General features: G+C 40.6%; 1 protein-coding gene across 1 annotated transcript in view; it reads left to right on the plus strand.

Moving 5' to 3' along the window:
• Nucleotides 1-15,616, plus strand: part of LOC118675808 (heat shock transcription factor 2 binding protein) — a 73,825-nt gene that overhangs the window by 17,386 nt on the left and 40,823 nt on the right. Inside the window, exons 4-6 of the mRNA XM_036348588.1 lie at nt 3,130-3,279; nt 4,697-4,829; nt 9,012-9,129. Of these exons, the coding sequence (XP_036204481.1) occupies nt 3,130-3,279; nt 4,697-4,829; nt 9,012-9,129 (401 nt within the window). The remainder of the gene's footprint in view (nt 1-3,129; nt 3,280-4,696; nt 4,830-9,011; nt 9,130-15,616) is intronic.

The following is a 15,616-nucleotide window of genomic DNA, read 5'->3' on the forward strand; positions in this document are numbered from 1 at the left end:
AATTGACATTGATATAATCCCCAGAGTTTATGTAGGTTTCATCAGCATTACCTGGATTTGTTTGTATTTCCCCAATTTTGTATGCACTCATTTGTGTGTACGCCCATAGTTCTAGGCAGTTTTATCACATATAATTTTTTTTTTTTTTTACAAATGAATATCTAGTTGTTTTAGCACCATTTTTTGAAAAGGCAATAATTTTCCATTGAATTGCCGTGTCATCTTTGTTAAAGTTGATTGCCATAAATGTCAGTGTTTCACTGATCTCTGTGTTCGTTCTTATGCCAATCCAACACTGGTTTTATTTTTTATAGCTTTATGATAAGTTTTTGTTTTTGAAATCAGTGCTAGTCCTCTAACAGTTTTTCTTTTTCAAACTTTTTTTTTTTTTTGCACTTCCATATCAGTTTTGGACTCAGATTATCAACTTGTAAAAAAAACAAACCACCTTCTGAAATTTTGATAGGGATTGTGTTGAATCTGTACATCAGTTTTGGGGAGAATTACCAGTTTACCAATCTCAAGTCTTCCAGTCCATGAAAATGGTATATCTTTACATTTACAAGTTACCTTGGAGATATTTTGGGTTTCATTCCAGACCACTGCAAAAAGCCAGGCACACAAATATTTTGGTTTCCCAGCACATATAAAAGTTGACACCATACTATAGTCTATTAAAGTGTGCACTAAGTAGCATTGCATATAAAATATCTACGTACCTTAACTAAAAATACTTCATTGCTAAAAAATGTAACTATCATTCATCAAAGCCTTCGGCTAAGTTGTAATCTTTTTGCTGGTAGAGGGTCTTTTTAACTCAGCTTCTGACTGATCAGGGTGTTTGTGACTATTTCTTAAAATGAGACAGCAATGAAATTTGCTGCATTGATTGACTCTTCCTTTCACAAATGATTTCTCTATAGTATGTGGTGGTGTTTGATAGCATTTTACCCACAGTAGAACTTCTCTCAAAATTGAAGTCAATCCTCTCAAAGCCTGCTACTGCCTTATCAACTATTAAAATCCTTTGTTGACATTTCTACAGTCTTCACAACATCTTCACCAGAAGTGGATTCCATCTCAAGAAACCATTTTCTTTTCTCTTCCATAAGAAGCAAATCCTCATTTGTTAAAGGTTTATCATCACAGTGCAGCATTTCAGTCATATCCTCAAGATCTAATTCTAGTTCTCTTGCTATTTCCACCATATCTGCAATTACTTCCTCCATTGAAGCCTTGAACCCCCCAAAGTCATCAATGAGGGTTGGAATCAATTTCCAAATTCCCATTCATATTGATATTTTGATCTCTTCCAATGAATCACACATGTCCTTAATGGCATCTAGAATGGTGAATCCTTTCCAAAAGGTTTTCAATTTACTTTGCCCAGATCCATCAGAGGAATCTCTATCGATAGTAGCCTTATGGAGCGTTTCTTAAATCATAAGGCTTGAAAGTCTAAATTACTCCTGGACCCATGGGCTATAGAATGGATGTTGTGTTAGTAGACATGAAAACAACATTTATCTCATTGTACATACCCATTAGAGCTCATGAGTGACTAGAAGCACTGTCATTGAGCAGTGATATTTTGAAAGGAATCTTTTTTTCTAAGCAGTAGGTCTCAACAGTGAGCTTAAAACATTCAGTAAACCATACTGTAAATAGATGTGCTGTCATCCATCCTTTGTTGTTCCATTTATAAAGCACTGGCAGAGTCAATTTAGTATATTCTTAAGGGCCCTAGGATTTCCTTTTATTATTATTTTTATTAAATTTATTGGGGTGACATTGGTTAATATCATACAGGTTTCAGGTATGGGTTCCTGTGTTACAAGATCTGTATATTGCACTGTGTGCCCACCCCTCAAAGTCAAATCTTCTCCTGTCACCATATATTAGGGTCCCTTTTACCCCCACATCCCTTCCCTCTGGCAACCACCACACTGCTGTTGTGTCCATGAGTTTCAGTTTTATATCCCACATATGATTGAAATCATATGGTTCTTAGCGTTTCCTGATTGACTTATTTCACTTAGCATAATTTTCTCTCAGTTCATCCATGTTGTTGCAAATGGCAGTATTTCATCCTTTCTTATGGCTGAATAGTATTTCATTGTATATATGGACAACATCTTTATCTAGTCCTCTATCGTAGGGCACTTTGGTTGTTTCCATGTCTTGGCCACCGTGAACATGGGGTGCATATATCTTTCTGAATACATGTTTTCGAGTTTTTCAGGTATATATTCATGAGAGGGATTGCTGTATCATATGGTAGCTCTATTCTTTTTTTTTTTTTAAATATATTTTTATTGATTTCAGAGAGGAAGGGAGAGGGAGAAAGAGAAACATCAATGATGAGTGAGAATCACTGACTGGCTGCCTCCTGCACACCCCCCACTGGGGATCGAGCCTGCAACCTAGGCATGTGCCCTTTGCTGGGATCAAACCTGGGACCCTTCAGTCCACAGGCCGACACTCTATCCATTGAGCCAAACCAGCTGGGGCTCTATTCTTAATTTTTTTGAGGAATGGCCAGCCTCTTTTCCACAGTAGTTGTATCAGCAGTGAATGAGGGTTCTCTTTTCTCCACAACCTCTCCAACACATTATTTGCCTTATTGATAATGGCCACGCTAACAGGTGTGAGGTGGTATCTTGACCTCTCTGAAATCAATAAAAATATATTTTAAAAATGTTTTAAAAAGTGTTGCTCTATATGTGGACTGCTGTTTGAGGTTGTCACTTTGCTCAGATGTCCTAGTTGGTGCTGGTCCTGGGTATAGACACTTTGGACCTGAGATGCCTAATGAGTTCATTTGATTTAAAGAAGATGAAGTTGTGGCTCCACTGCTCCCTTTTCTCCCCTAGATGGAAAGCTCCTCGACTTTGATGGTATTTATAAACTCTAATGTAATAGGATGTTCTTTTCTAAGAGTGTTAATTTTGCCTCTAAATTTTATTTTTAAAATATGGATTATGGCTCTCTAAGGACTAGTTTTCATTTGCCAACTGTTTTCTATGATTCTGTATGCATTTATTTTCTTTAAAATATCTTTGAAAGAGAAAACACGAGATATTTTAAAGTTCAGTGCTATTCATTTTTCTGATTTTGTTTTGATTTCAGGAGAAACTGGCTCTTCGCCAGCAGCTGAATGAAGCGAAGCAGCAACTTCTGCAGCAGGCAGAGTATTGCACAGAGATGGGGGCAGCAGCCTGCACTCTGCTCTGGGGCGTCTCCAGCAGTGAGGAGGTCGTCAAAGCCATTCTGGGAGGAGTAAGCATGGCTATGGACCTTGTTGATTAATGCTTATGGGCTGGGAGGGTGCAGCATGGCTTACATCCATTTCTTTCATCAAATAATTTTGGAATTGTGGTGTGGGGTCCTCTGTAACCTGGTGCTGTGGGGGTATGTAAAATTAATGTAGTAAGTTTGTTTAGGACAGTGAGTAGGTTAGTTAACGCAGAGTGGAGGATTGTGTGGTAAAGTTGTGGGGAGAGAAGGCTTATAAGGTTGGGTGGAGTGTAATTTTGGAAGACCGTCAATGCAGGTTGATGATGCAGTCCAGGTGGGAGGACTGGATTCCTGAGCGTTGACTAAAAGAAGATGGGATAAGGGGAGAGTTTGGGGAAGGTTAACCTGACAGAGAGTGAGTGTGGATTTGAGGGGGCAGGTTGGGGTCTACAGACTGGACATGAAGACGAATTAGAGTTCCAGTGGCTCAGGCTGGAGTGAGCTGGCTCTCTGTAGGGGGGATGGAAGGGAAGGAGAGCCTGTGACTAAGGCCAGTGTGGTGACAGCATGGACTCCACAGCTGACAGAATGAAAGGAACCAAGGAAGACTGAGTGACTCTGGGAAAATGGGATGTCATGAATGGAAATAAAAGTCACAAGGGGATGTTTGGTGGAAGGCCGGTAATAAACTGCTCATCATTCTAAAAATCAAAATTGTATTTGCCTTTCAGGGGAAAGATTTTATTTTTTAAAGTTTATTGAGCTTTATTGAGATGTAATTTATATACCATAAAGTTCGCCCGTCTGTAAGTGTACAACTCAGTGGTGTTGAGCTGACTTCCATAGTAGCACAACATCACCACAACCCAGTCTTAGAGCATTTTTGTCACCCTTGAAGCTCCCTTGTGCCCTGGTTTTCAAACAGGTCCTCAGTGAAGTGCTGCAAAGGCTCTGTAAACTTGGAAATATTGTTATTTTTCTTTTTAAATCTTTATTGTTGAAAGTATTACATAGGTCCCCGCCCCCCCCCCCGCCCCCCCATTAACCTCTTCTAGCCTGCTTCTTTATCTATCTTACATGTTGAGATTTCAGTTAAGACTTTATTTGAAAAGCAGTTTGCCGAAGGTTTGAAAACCCATACATGCCTTTCTAGTATATTGTTGGGTGAATTGATCCCGGTGCTCCATCATTGTGTAAATTTTGAGCTGTTTCCCAAATGTACTTTTATTTTACTCTTTGGGTTAGTCTTTAGGTAATTTTTCTAATACTTATATTTGTATCTAGTAAAGTAAAACCTTTTCCTTTCATCTTTTCAATAGAAACTTTTAATGAGGAATAGATTTTAAAATATTGCCTCTGTAAGTACCACCAAGGTCTTTTCTTATGTATCCTGCACTTTTAACATGTTTCACACTGGTATTTGTGAAGGGGCGTGATGCTCTCATTTCCAAACTTGCAGGATAAAGCTTTGAAGTTTTTCAACATCACTGGTCAGACAATGGAGAGTTTTGTGAAGTCACTGGATGGGGATGTCAAGGAGCTCGATTCTGATGAAAATCAGTTTGTTTTTGCTTTGGCTGGAATTGTGACAAGTAAGTAATTCTTTTAAGCATAGTGGCAGTTTTAAGTGTGTCCTAGAGCAGCGATTACAGTCAGGTGTCTGAGCATAAACCTCTCTCAGGAACTTTTTCAAATGCCATGTGGTTCTCACCCTGGAGACTCTGGTTCTGTGGATCTGGGATAGGTACCAGGTGTGTGATTGTTGCATATCATGCAGGTCATTCTGGTAAGTACGATATTGTTGAGTAAGCATGACTGGTCTTAGGAAGCATGGGACGAGTTTGCATGTTCAGTCTGTGCCTTTACTGAAGTCAGAACAAAACTATGTTGAGCTGCTTATTATTTGGAGTCATTGCCACTTTATTAATGTCTAGTCAAGTAAAAGCCTAAACTATTGCGGGTGTTGTGGTACAATAATTAAGGAATTCCAAAACCTAAACTGTCTCTTTAGTAAATTTCTCCCCAAAATTATACAGTTATGATAGAATTCTGTGGCAAAACTGCTGTACAGATAAAGCCAATCAATCACTGATCTCTTAGTGTATAGTAGGAGTAGTATGTACTAGTGAGGACCAAGGCTTTTTGCTCCAAAGTCAGTGAAATAGTTAAATAGATGCTACGATTTATTTTTTTATGTTGCTCTTTCATCTCTGCTGTGTATCTTAGGTTAATTCTTTGCCATTAAAGAGAGAGAGGACATTTTACTTTTCCTTGTGGCAATATCCTTCACCTACTAAATACTAATGAGACAGGTCCTGTGTAGTCATTGTCCCTCCATAATTCCTTATGATCCTTCTTCTGGGGAGATGTTGAGACTTGTGGTCTTCAGGCCAGTCCTGGTTTATCCAGCATCTACTCTGCAGGACAGCAGGCATCATGCACTCTCATCCTCGCACCTTCTGCTGGAGGAGGCTTGCATTGCTGTACCTTTTCAAATTCTTTTAAGGTTTTTTGTTTCTGTTTTTGTGTGTTTTTTTAACAGAAGGCATTTGTAAATTTGATGACTAGAGTTTTTGCTATTTGCAAGTGACGCCAAAGGTCTATGACATATGTGATTTGTCATTCTGCTGAGTTGTGAATTTGAGCGGCTTGAACTGCAGCTGGTGTGTAATGGTGAGACAGTTGGCCAGTGGGCAGAGCCAGCCTGTTGCCCAGCATACGAGTTCAATTTGGCTTTGTTTCTCCCTGCTTGGAGTGACTCACAGGAGCTGTCATAAAGAGTTGGAAAGTGGACACATATGTTTTTTTGCTTCCTCACTGATGAATTTTACTGGAGTATTACATACTATGGTGGTTTTATTAAAGCGCTGTTTTGGTGGCTTATGCATCTCTAACACTGAGAACACTGTTCTTGGGGAGTAGGCAGTACAGCAGAGACCTTGGTTAGCTGTCACACAGATCCTCTGCCTTCTAAAACAAGGATTCTTTTTAAAAATTTACATGCAATAAACTTACCTTTACACTTTTCCCCTCACCTTTTTGCAGTTCCTAAGTTTTGACAAATGTATATAGTCATGTGACCACCACAGTTGAGATGTGGAATAGTTCTATAACTTCCAACGTATCTCCTCAATATCTCCCCACCTTTTCCTTTTGTAGTCAACCACTCTGTCTACATCAGCCACAGGCAACTGCTGATCTGGCACTTTGTTAAAACTTTTAGTTGGATTTTTCTTGCTGTTTTGTCTGGTGTCTAGCATCTGCCCCAGGTAAGCAAGTGTCTGCCTTATATCTCTTCATGAGCCCCTGCCTTTTCCTATTTCTCATGTTAGTTGGTTGATCTCTGACCTTAGCTCCGATGTGTTCAAGAAAAGTTGTGATTTTGCAAATGACCGCTCCTGCCTTTTAAAGAATCAAGGTGTAGCTCTTTCCAATTTAGTGTATCCTAAAGCAAAACCTGGAATTCAAGGATTTATTGAAGTTGTTAGATTTCTTACTCATCCACAGCCACTGTCCTTAGTAATAGGTTAGTATAGTGAAGGGTCTGGATTTTCAGGCACAGCTAGTCCACTTCCCAGGTTATCAATTCTCTGGTTTTCTGTTCCTCATCTGACGTGCAATAGTAGTACCTGCTCCAATGACCTTACACGCTGTTGTAAATATTTACTGAGCTATGGAGGTGATGGCACATTGTAAACCAAGCTGCTCTTCAACATAAGCATGTGAACATGTGATTCTTTTCAGTAACTTGTGTAAGGGGACAAATGAAGAATGTAAAAGAAGATGGTAAATTGTCAGAACCCTGCAAAGATTAATTTGCTTACCATGCAAGTGGAAAAGCTATATTTAAAAGAAAATTTTTAAATTTATTTCAGAGAGAGGAAGGGAGAGGCAGAGGGAGAGAGAGATAGAAACATCAAGGATGAGAAAGAATTTTTGATTGACTGCCTTATGCAAGCCCCCTACTGGAGATTGAGCTCGCAACGTAGGCATGTGCCCTGACCAGGAATTGAACTGTGACCTCCTTGTTCATGGGTTGACACTCAACCACTGAGTCACACCAGCTGGCAGAAAACTTATTTTTCTAATTGTTTCTTTTGCTTTTTGTTTACTTGCAAGTTATAATTACACTCCTTGCCTTTTTATTCTGGGTCTATTCATTCAAACAATATTAGATAGTGATTTCAGAATACAAATTATTTTTTGACTGTTGATAATTTATGGGCATGACTAAGATCCAGCTTATCTTTCATGGATATAATTGTTCCACAAAGTCAATAGAGTACCCTCATGTCAATGATCATCATTCCTGTGAGGAACATTTGCAACTACAGTGGAGGAGCTGCTGTGCAAGAGACACCCCTGTGGAGCAAGACTTGCTTCAGTGGGGCTTTGGTGCTCACCGAGTCTGCCCCTTGAGTGTGTTGCTCATGGATGTGTAGAGTTGTAATCTGGTATGGTCTGATGCTGTCCACTGTGTGCATTGGCTCTGGGGCTTCCTGGAAAGTGCAAAGTCAGCCACTGTCTGGGCCACCCACAGCAGCTACAGAGTGATCTGCAGATTGCTGCTACTTGTATTAGGCTTGGAAGTGCCCAGGCAAGGCCCAGTTGTGAAGCAAGGTGGGCTGGTGCAGGTGCTGGGTCTTGGGCTTCTTATTGATATGTTTGTGCCACACTGATGCCAGTTGCTGCTTGTTTGAGAGATTTTATAAAGGTCTGAAGCCTGAGCTGGAACAGGCCATGCATATGGAAAAGCCCCTGCAAACAGCTTGGGTTGGGCTGCAAATTGATGGGGCAGGGTGGAGTAAACAGTGTGGGCCACGTTGGTGGAATCTCAGTTTTGCAATGGGGAAGGTCCCAGCACAGGAACAGTGACCCATGTGAGCACCCCCATCTTGGAGAAAGTCGGCCCAAGTTCCTGCCCCAATGCCAGACAATCCACTTCCTCCCTGTATGTCCCTGAATCCCCCAAAGCTGCCACCCAGTGCTGGAGCTCAGAGGAAGCAGGACTGTGTAAGTTCTTGTGCTGGCCCTTTAAGAGGAACTGCCTGGGACTGTAGCAATCTCCCTGTTACTCAGCCACAATCCCCTCTGGTTTTTACAGCCAACATTATGTGGAATTCTCTTCCCAGTTCTGGGCTGGTGGGGTCTGGTGTGGGGCTGGGACCCCTTGCTCCTCACAGGAGGCCTCTACAGCCAGATATCCCTCCAGATTAAAAAAAACACACCACACCAGTCCATTCTGTGCCTTTGCCCCCCCCCCCCACTAGTCTCAATGTACTTTCTTCTTCTCTAGTTGTAGGACTTCTATTCAGCCAGATTTCAGGCAGTTCTGAATGATGGTTGTTCTGTATTTTAGTTGGAATTTTGATGTGTTTGTTGGAGGCAGTGAGTACCAGCATTTATCTACGCCACCAACTTGGTTCTCCATTGCCCCATCTTCTGTTTGGACCCTGACTGCCCACAGCTGTCAATCAGGGTTCTGGAGCATGGCATCCACTTGCTGTCCTATGGTTGGCTGCAGTCATATTTAGATTCCAGTGCTCTGTTCCACTATCAAGGTGTTTGCTATTCACAAAGCGCATTACTCACTGAGTAACTGTTGTGGTTGTCAGTTCTTTCTGGGTTGTCACTCTGTGGACAACACCATTTTTTAATGCCTCACTGGCTATTTTGTTAGGAGAAAGACAGCAAGGAATACTCTGTCATTGAGAAACTTTTCTAGAGTCTGAAGTTACAGACTGAAGTTACTTGGTTTTGTCTTTCTGTTGCAGATGTTGCTGCCATAGCCTGTGGTCGTGAATTCCTGGTTAACTCCAGCCGGGTGCTCTTGGACACCATACTGCAACTTCTGGGAGACTTGAAGCCAGGACAGTGCACCAAACTCAAAGTGTACGGTGGACAGTATTAAAGAGTTAATGTTTGTTTACAAATTAGTCAGAATTTGCTGTTTGGCCCTCCTTTTCATATAAACACAATTAATTTGACAGTGGTTCTAGAAAAAATAGAAGGAACAAATGCCTGCAGAATTCAGGGATGCAGTCTATTCAATACTATTTTAGAAAAATAATATAAACAAAAGGAATGTTCTCACTTTAGAGCAATCAGTGAGTCCCAAATGCAATCATGTGATACTTGAGGGTTATATTAATGACCTCAAAATGAACTTAAATAAGTGTTTGTTATGGCAGCATCTCACTTCCAACTACCAAAATCAGTCTTTATTTACTACTGTTGTGTAACAAAATACCACCAACTTAGGGGCTAAAACAGTATCTCCTCACAGTTCTGTAAATCAGAAGTCTGAGTGGGCTTGACTGGTTCTCCAGCTAGGGCCTCACAGGGCCAAAGTAAAGGCATTGTCTGGGCCGGGCTTTTTTCTAGAGACTCAGGGCAAGATGCTTCCAGGTGCATTCAGATTGCTGGCGGAATCCAGTTCCTTGCCTTTGTAGAACTGAGGTCCTTGGGGGTCACTTTCAGCTTCCAGGGCTGGAAGATTTCCTTATCACATGACCCCCACCTTACCTTCAAGTTGCAGTAGCTCACTGAATCCCTCTTAGATTTTGATGGGTTTAGATTAGGCATAACTGGGTAGACTCCCTTTGATCAATTCAGAGTCTGCTGGTTAGTAATTTAATTATATCTGCAGAGTCTCTCTGTCCTGTAACTTACCAAGGTGTGATATTCTGTGCATAGTCCCTGCAATTAGGGCAGGAAATTGTGGACTGCTGTTCACACCTTTCATTTCTAGTGTTGCTTTTCTTTTTGGAGCATTTTTTATAATAGCTTCTTTAAAGTCTTTGTCAGTGATTTCCAACATCTGTGTCATTTTAGCCTTGATGTCTCTATCTTTTTTTTAAAAATTTAAGTTATTGTTTAAAGTATTACATATGTTTCCTTTTTCCCCCATTGACCTCTCCCCAGCCATTCCCACCCCCCAGCACATGCCCTCACCCTCTCCCCTACTGTCTGTGTCCATGGGTTATGCTTATATGCGTGTATACAAGTCTTTTGGTTGATCTCTCACCCCCTGCCTTCCCTCTGAGGTTGGACGGTCTGTTTAATAATTCTGGATCTATTTTTGTTCATCAGTTTATGTTGTTCATTATATTCCACAAATGAGTGAGATCATATGATATTTATCTTTCTCCAACTGGCTTATTCCACTTAGCGTAATGCTCTTCAGGTCCATCCATGCTGTTGCAAATGGTAAGAGTTCCTTCTTTTTTACAGCAGCGTAGTATTCCATTGTGTAGATGTACCACTGTTTTTTAATCCACTCATCTGGTGATGGGCACTTAGGCTGTTTCTAGATCTTAGTTATTGTAAATTGTGCTGCTATGAACATAGGGGTGCATATATCCTTTCTGATTGGTGTTTCTGATTTCTTGTGATATATCTAGAAGTGGGATTACTGGGTCAAATGGGAGTTCCATTTTTACTTTTTGGAGGAAACTCCATATTGTTTTCCACTGTGGCTGCACCAGTCTGCATTCCTACCAGCAGTGCAGGAGGATTCCTTTTTCTCAGCATCCTCTCCAGCACTTTTCGTTTGTTGATTTGTTGATGACAGGTGTGAGATGGTACCTCATTGTCGTTTTGATTTGCATCTCTCGGATGATTAGTAACTTTGAGCATGTTTTCATATGTCTCTTGGCCTTTTGTATGTCCTCTTTCGAAAAGTGTATATATAGGCCCTTTTATGATTGGATTGTTTATCTTCCTTTTGTTAAGTTGTATGAGTTCCCTATAAATTTTGGAGATTAAACCCTTATCGGATATAACATTGGCAAATATGTTCTCCCATGCAGTGGGCTCTCTTGTTGTTTTGTTGATGGTTTCTTTTGCTGTGCAGAAGCCTTTTATTTTGATGTAGTTCCATTTGTTTATTTTCTCCTTAGTTTCCATTGTTTTAGGAGCTGCATCGGTAAAGATATTGCTATGACAAATGTTTGATATTTTGCTGCCTGTGGGTTCTTCTAAGACTTTTATGGTTTCCTGTCTTATGTTTAAGTCCTTTATCCATTTTGAGTATATTTTTGTGTATGGTGTAAGTTGGTGGTCTAGTTTCATTTTTTTTGCATGTATCTGTACAATTTTCCCAACACCATTTACTGAAGAGACTGTCTTGACTCCATTGTATGCTCTTGCCTCCTTTGAGCATAATGGCTTGGGTTGATTTTTGGGTTCTCTGTTCTGTTCCATTGGTCTATATGTCTGTTTTTGTGCCAGTACCAGGCAGTTTTGAGAACAGTTTTTTTGTAATATAGCTTGATATCTGGTATTGTGATCCCTCCAACTTTGTTCTTCTTTCTCAGGATTGCTGCGGCTATTTGGGGTCTTTTTTTTAATTCCATGTGAATTTTTGGTGAGTTTGTTCTAGGTCTGGGAAATATGATGTTGGTATCTTAATGGGGATTGCATTGAATCTATAGATTGCTTTGGGTAGTATGGACATTTTAATGATGTTGATTCTACCAATCCATGAGCATGGTATATTATTCTATTTGTTTGGCCTTGATGTCTCTTGGTTGTTTTTTGCAGCATGAGTTGGTATTTTTCCTTTTCTTCATATGCTGAGTAATTTTGGGTTGCCTCCTGGATATTTGAATATTATGTTTTAAGAACTGGGGTTTTAAAATTTAAATCCTATGGAAAATGTTGCCCAGCCGGCATGGCTTAGTGGTTGAGCGTTGATCTATGAACCAGGAAGTCATGGTTTGATTCCCGGCCAGGGCATATGCCTGGGTTGTGAGCTCGATCCCCAGTGTGGGGTGTGCAGAAGGCAGCCAATCAGTGACTCTCTCTCATCATTGATGTTTCCGTCTCTCTCTTCCTCTTCCTTCCTCTCTGAAATTAATTAAAATATATTAAAAATAAATAAATCCTATGGGAAATGTTGATGTTTTGTTTTACCAGGCAGTCAACCTGGTTGGGTTCTGGTTGTAAGTTCTGACTAGCCTTCTCTCTGTTGTGTTTTCAATGTCAGTTCCATTTTCAAAAGCTTTTACAATGCTATTGGGTCTGGCCTTCTTATGTACCACCTGTGGCCAGTGTGAGACCTGGATAATAGTTGATATTTTACTTCTCAGAATGTTGGATATACTGTTTATGATCAGATGAATGCATGCATAGCTTGGGGTGAGGCCAGGAATAATAACAACCCTGTGGGGTCACTTTCCTGAGCTTTAACTCTTCACATATCCCTGGTACTTGTTGGTTCCTCAGGGCTCACCTTTTCATCCAGCTGGCATGCTGGGGTTTTGTATGTCTTGCTGTGTCACATCCAGGGCCAAGTAGCAGGAGTTCAGAGGATCACAGTCCTCCCAGTGGTGAGGATGATTTTCTTCCCAGGGAGTTTGAGTTGCCTGAGGGCCCCCACTGCCAGCATGGTCATTGCAAGGAGACCCCTTTTCTACTCTGTGAGTGTGAACTACAGTCTTTGGGTACTCTTCTCTGTGCGGATCGGTGCCACTCCTGGTTTGGGGGTGCTGAGTTGCAGACTCACTGCTGGTCGGTGGTTCTCACACTTCTGGCCTTCTTCCCAGTCTGCCTGCTGCTGTTACTTTCTGGGGCCTCTCATGGCAGCTCCATGTACTCTTTTCAGTGTTTCAAGCTATGTTCGGTGGAAGCCAGAGAGTGGGTGTGTTCACTACATCTTATCTGGAACCAGACTTTCTAGTCTATTTTGGAGTTTGTACTAACAAATACGTGTCCACGAGCAATACATATAACACAGTGTAACATGAGTATATAGTTTTATATAGACTTTACAAGTTGTTTATGGATGTAGTTAATTATTTTTAAATATCTTGGTCTAAAGAAGATGGGATCTGGGTTACCTTTTACCCCTGACTGGTGGACATTCAGGTTGTTTTCAGATTTGAGTCTGTGAAAATAAGGCTGCAGTAAACATCTTTGACAAACATCTCCTGCTAGCCTGGGTAAGATTTCCCCTAGGAGTTTTCCCAGAAGGGGAATACAGTAGGTCCTCGGGTTACGTTGGAGATTTGTTCCTATGGCGCCACGTAACGCGATTTTCTCTGTAAGTCGGAACCCACCTACGTAAGCACCTACATCACTCACATGGAGCACATACACAGCAGTAATGAAGTGAAACAGTAAAAAAAATTTAAAAGAAAGATAACAATTCCTGACCTTTACTTGTGGTAAATAAATAATAAAAAACATAAAGCACATATGTGCATACATCAAAATGATGGAACTTTTTTTTTTTTTTTTTTTAATAAATAAATGGGAGATGGTGACGTAACCACAAAACGATGTGGACTGCCTGTATTTGAGAAGTGGGACGTGCACATTTTCAGTTTTATGAGATACTGGCAAGTTGCTCACCGAAGCATATGGTACATGTTTAGTGTTCTGTACTTCATACACCCTCCTATCGATATCTGTCTGCCTGTGTGTCTTTAGATTACCAGTGATGTCGAGACTCTTTTCTCAGGTTCAAACATTTGAGGGTTTTTTTCTGTGATTTATCTGTTCATGTCTGTTGATCATTTGCTAATGGGTTATAGTTTTCTTTGTGATATGCTGTTGTTCCTTATGTCTTCTGGATACTAAACCATTGTCTCTTTTGCTTCTGTGGTCTGTACAAGGTTAGTGTTATGGGTCCAGCTAACCTCCTCCTCCAACTTCCAAGCGAAGCTTTGTGTGAAGGCTGGTTTCTTCTGGCCTCTCTGTTCCACTATATGGAGCTCTGTGTCTTTGTGTCCTAATGAGCTCTTGTCCATTGCATTGGGAGATGAGGAGAATTGCCTTCAGAGAGATCTGCTTACTTCTTGGCAGTCTTCCACCTGACCACTGAGCAGAGCCCATGCACAGATGTTGGCCTCAAACCCACTTGGGATCTCAGTGTGCACCAGACTGAAGCGGGTCTACTCACTTTACAATCTTTGGCTGCCTTCTAATAGGCATGCCATTTGTTTGCTTTCTTCTTCACTGTTCACTCCTAACCTTAAGTTCCCTGGAACCAGGACCTTTCTTGTACTATAAGTAAAATGTTCTCTTTTTTTTTTTTGGCCTCTTTATTCCTTGGCTGTAACTTGCCTCTTCCCTGGGGATTTTGCTTTTTTTGCCGCCTCCATAATCAAAGGCTACTCATTTCAGTAGCTTGCGTGCCTCAGACCCAGAGATGGACTTAAAAAAAAAATACTTAGCCTGGCTGGTGTGGCTCAGTGCCTGAGTGTCGGTCGACCTATGAACCAGTAGGTCAGGACACATGCCTGGGTTGTGGGTTCGATCCCTAGTGTGGGGTGTGCAGGAGGCAGCCAGTCAATGATTTTCTCTCATCATTGGTGTTTCTATCTCTCCTTTTCCTTTCTTCTCTGAAATCAATAAAAATATATTAAAAAAATAAAATTAAAATTAAAAAAAGACTTAGCTGTTTCATTTTTTTTTTTTTTTGGAGCAGTTTTAGTTTGACAACAAAATTGAGAGGAAGATAGAGATTTCCCCTGTACCCATACCCCATACAGGCCACAATTTTGCCTTTTCCAGAACATCATATAGTTGGAATCACAGAGTCTGTAGTCTTCTTAGATTGGCTTCTTTCACTTAGTAATATGCATTTAAGGTTCCTTCATATTTTTTTCATGGCTTGATATAGATCATTTCTTTTTAGCACTGAATAACATTCCATTGTCTGGAAGCACCATAGTTAACTCATTCACCCACTGAAGGACATCTTGGTTGCTTCCAAGATTGGGCAATTATGAATAAAGCTGCTATAACATTGTATATAGGTTTTTATGTGGAAATAAGATTTCAATTCCTTTGGGGAAATATCAAGAAGCATGACTGCTTGATTGTATGGCAAGAGTATGTTTGGTTTTGTAAGAAACTGTCAAACTGTCTTCCAAATGGCTGTATTATTTTGCATTCCCACCAGCAGTGAATGGGCGTTTCTGTTGCTTCACATCCCCACCAGCATTTGGTGGTGTCAGTGTTCTGGATTGTGGCTATTCTAATAGGTGTGTAGTGGTATCTTTTTTTTTTTTTTTAAATCCTCACTGGAGGATATGGTTTTTTAAAAAAATATATTTTTATTGATTTTTTTTTGAGAGAGAGAGAGAAACATCTATGTTAGAGAGAAACATTGATTGTTTGCCTCCCATAGGCACCCTGACCAGGTACTGAACACACAACCGGGTGCATGCCCAGACTGGGAATCGATTCGTGACCTCCTGGTTTGTAGGCTGATACTCAACCACTGAGCTGCACCAGCCAGGTGAGGGAAGTACATTTTAAAGACAAATCTTAGATAATGTTGAAATTCCTTAATTTAGAGTTGTCAGCATTTCCAGATATTAAAATGGTCAACCAACCTTCTAAAACGTTTGTAACACTTGGCATCTGG

The sequence above is a fragment of the Myotis myotis genome, unplaced genomic scaffold (genome assembly GCF_014108235.1).
Source record: "Myotis myotis isolate mMyoMyo1 unplaced genomic scaffold, mMyoMyo1.p scaffold_m19_p_2, whole genome shotgun sequence".
NCBI lineage: Eukaryota > Metazoa > Chordata > Mammalia > Chiroptera > Vespertilionidae > Myotis > Myotis myotis.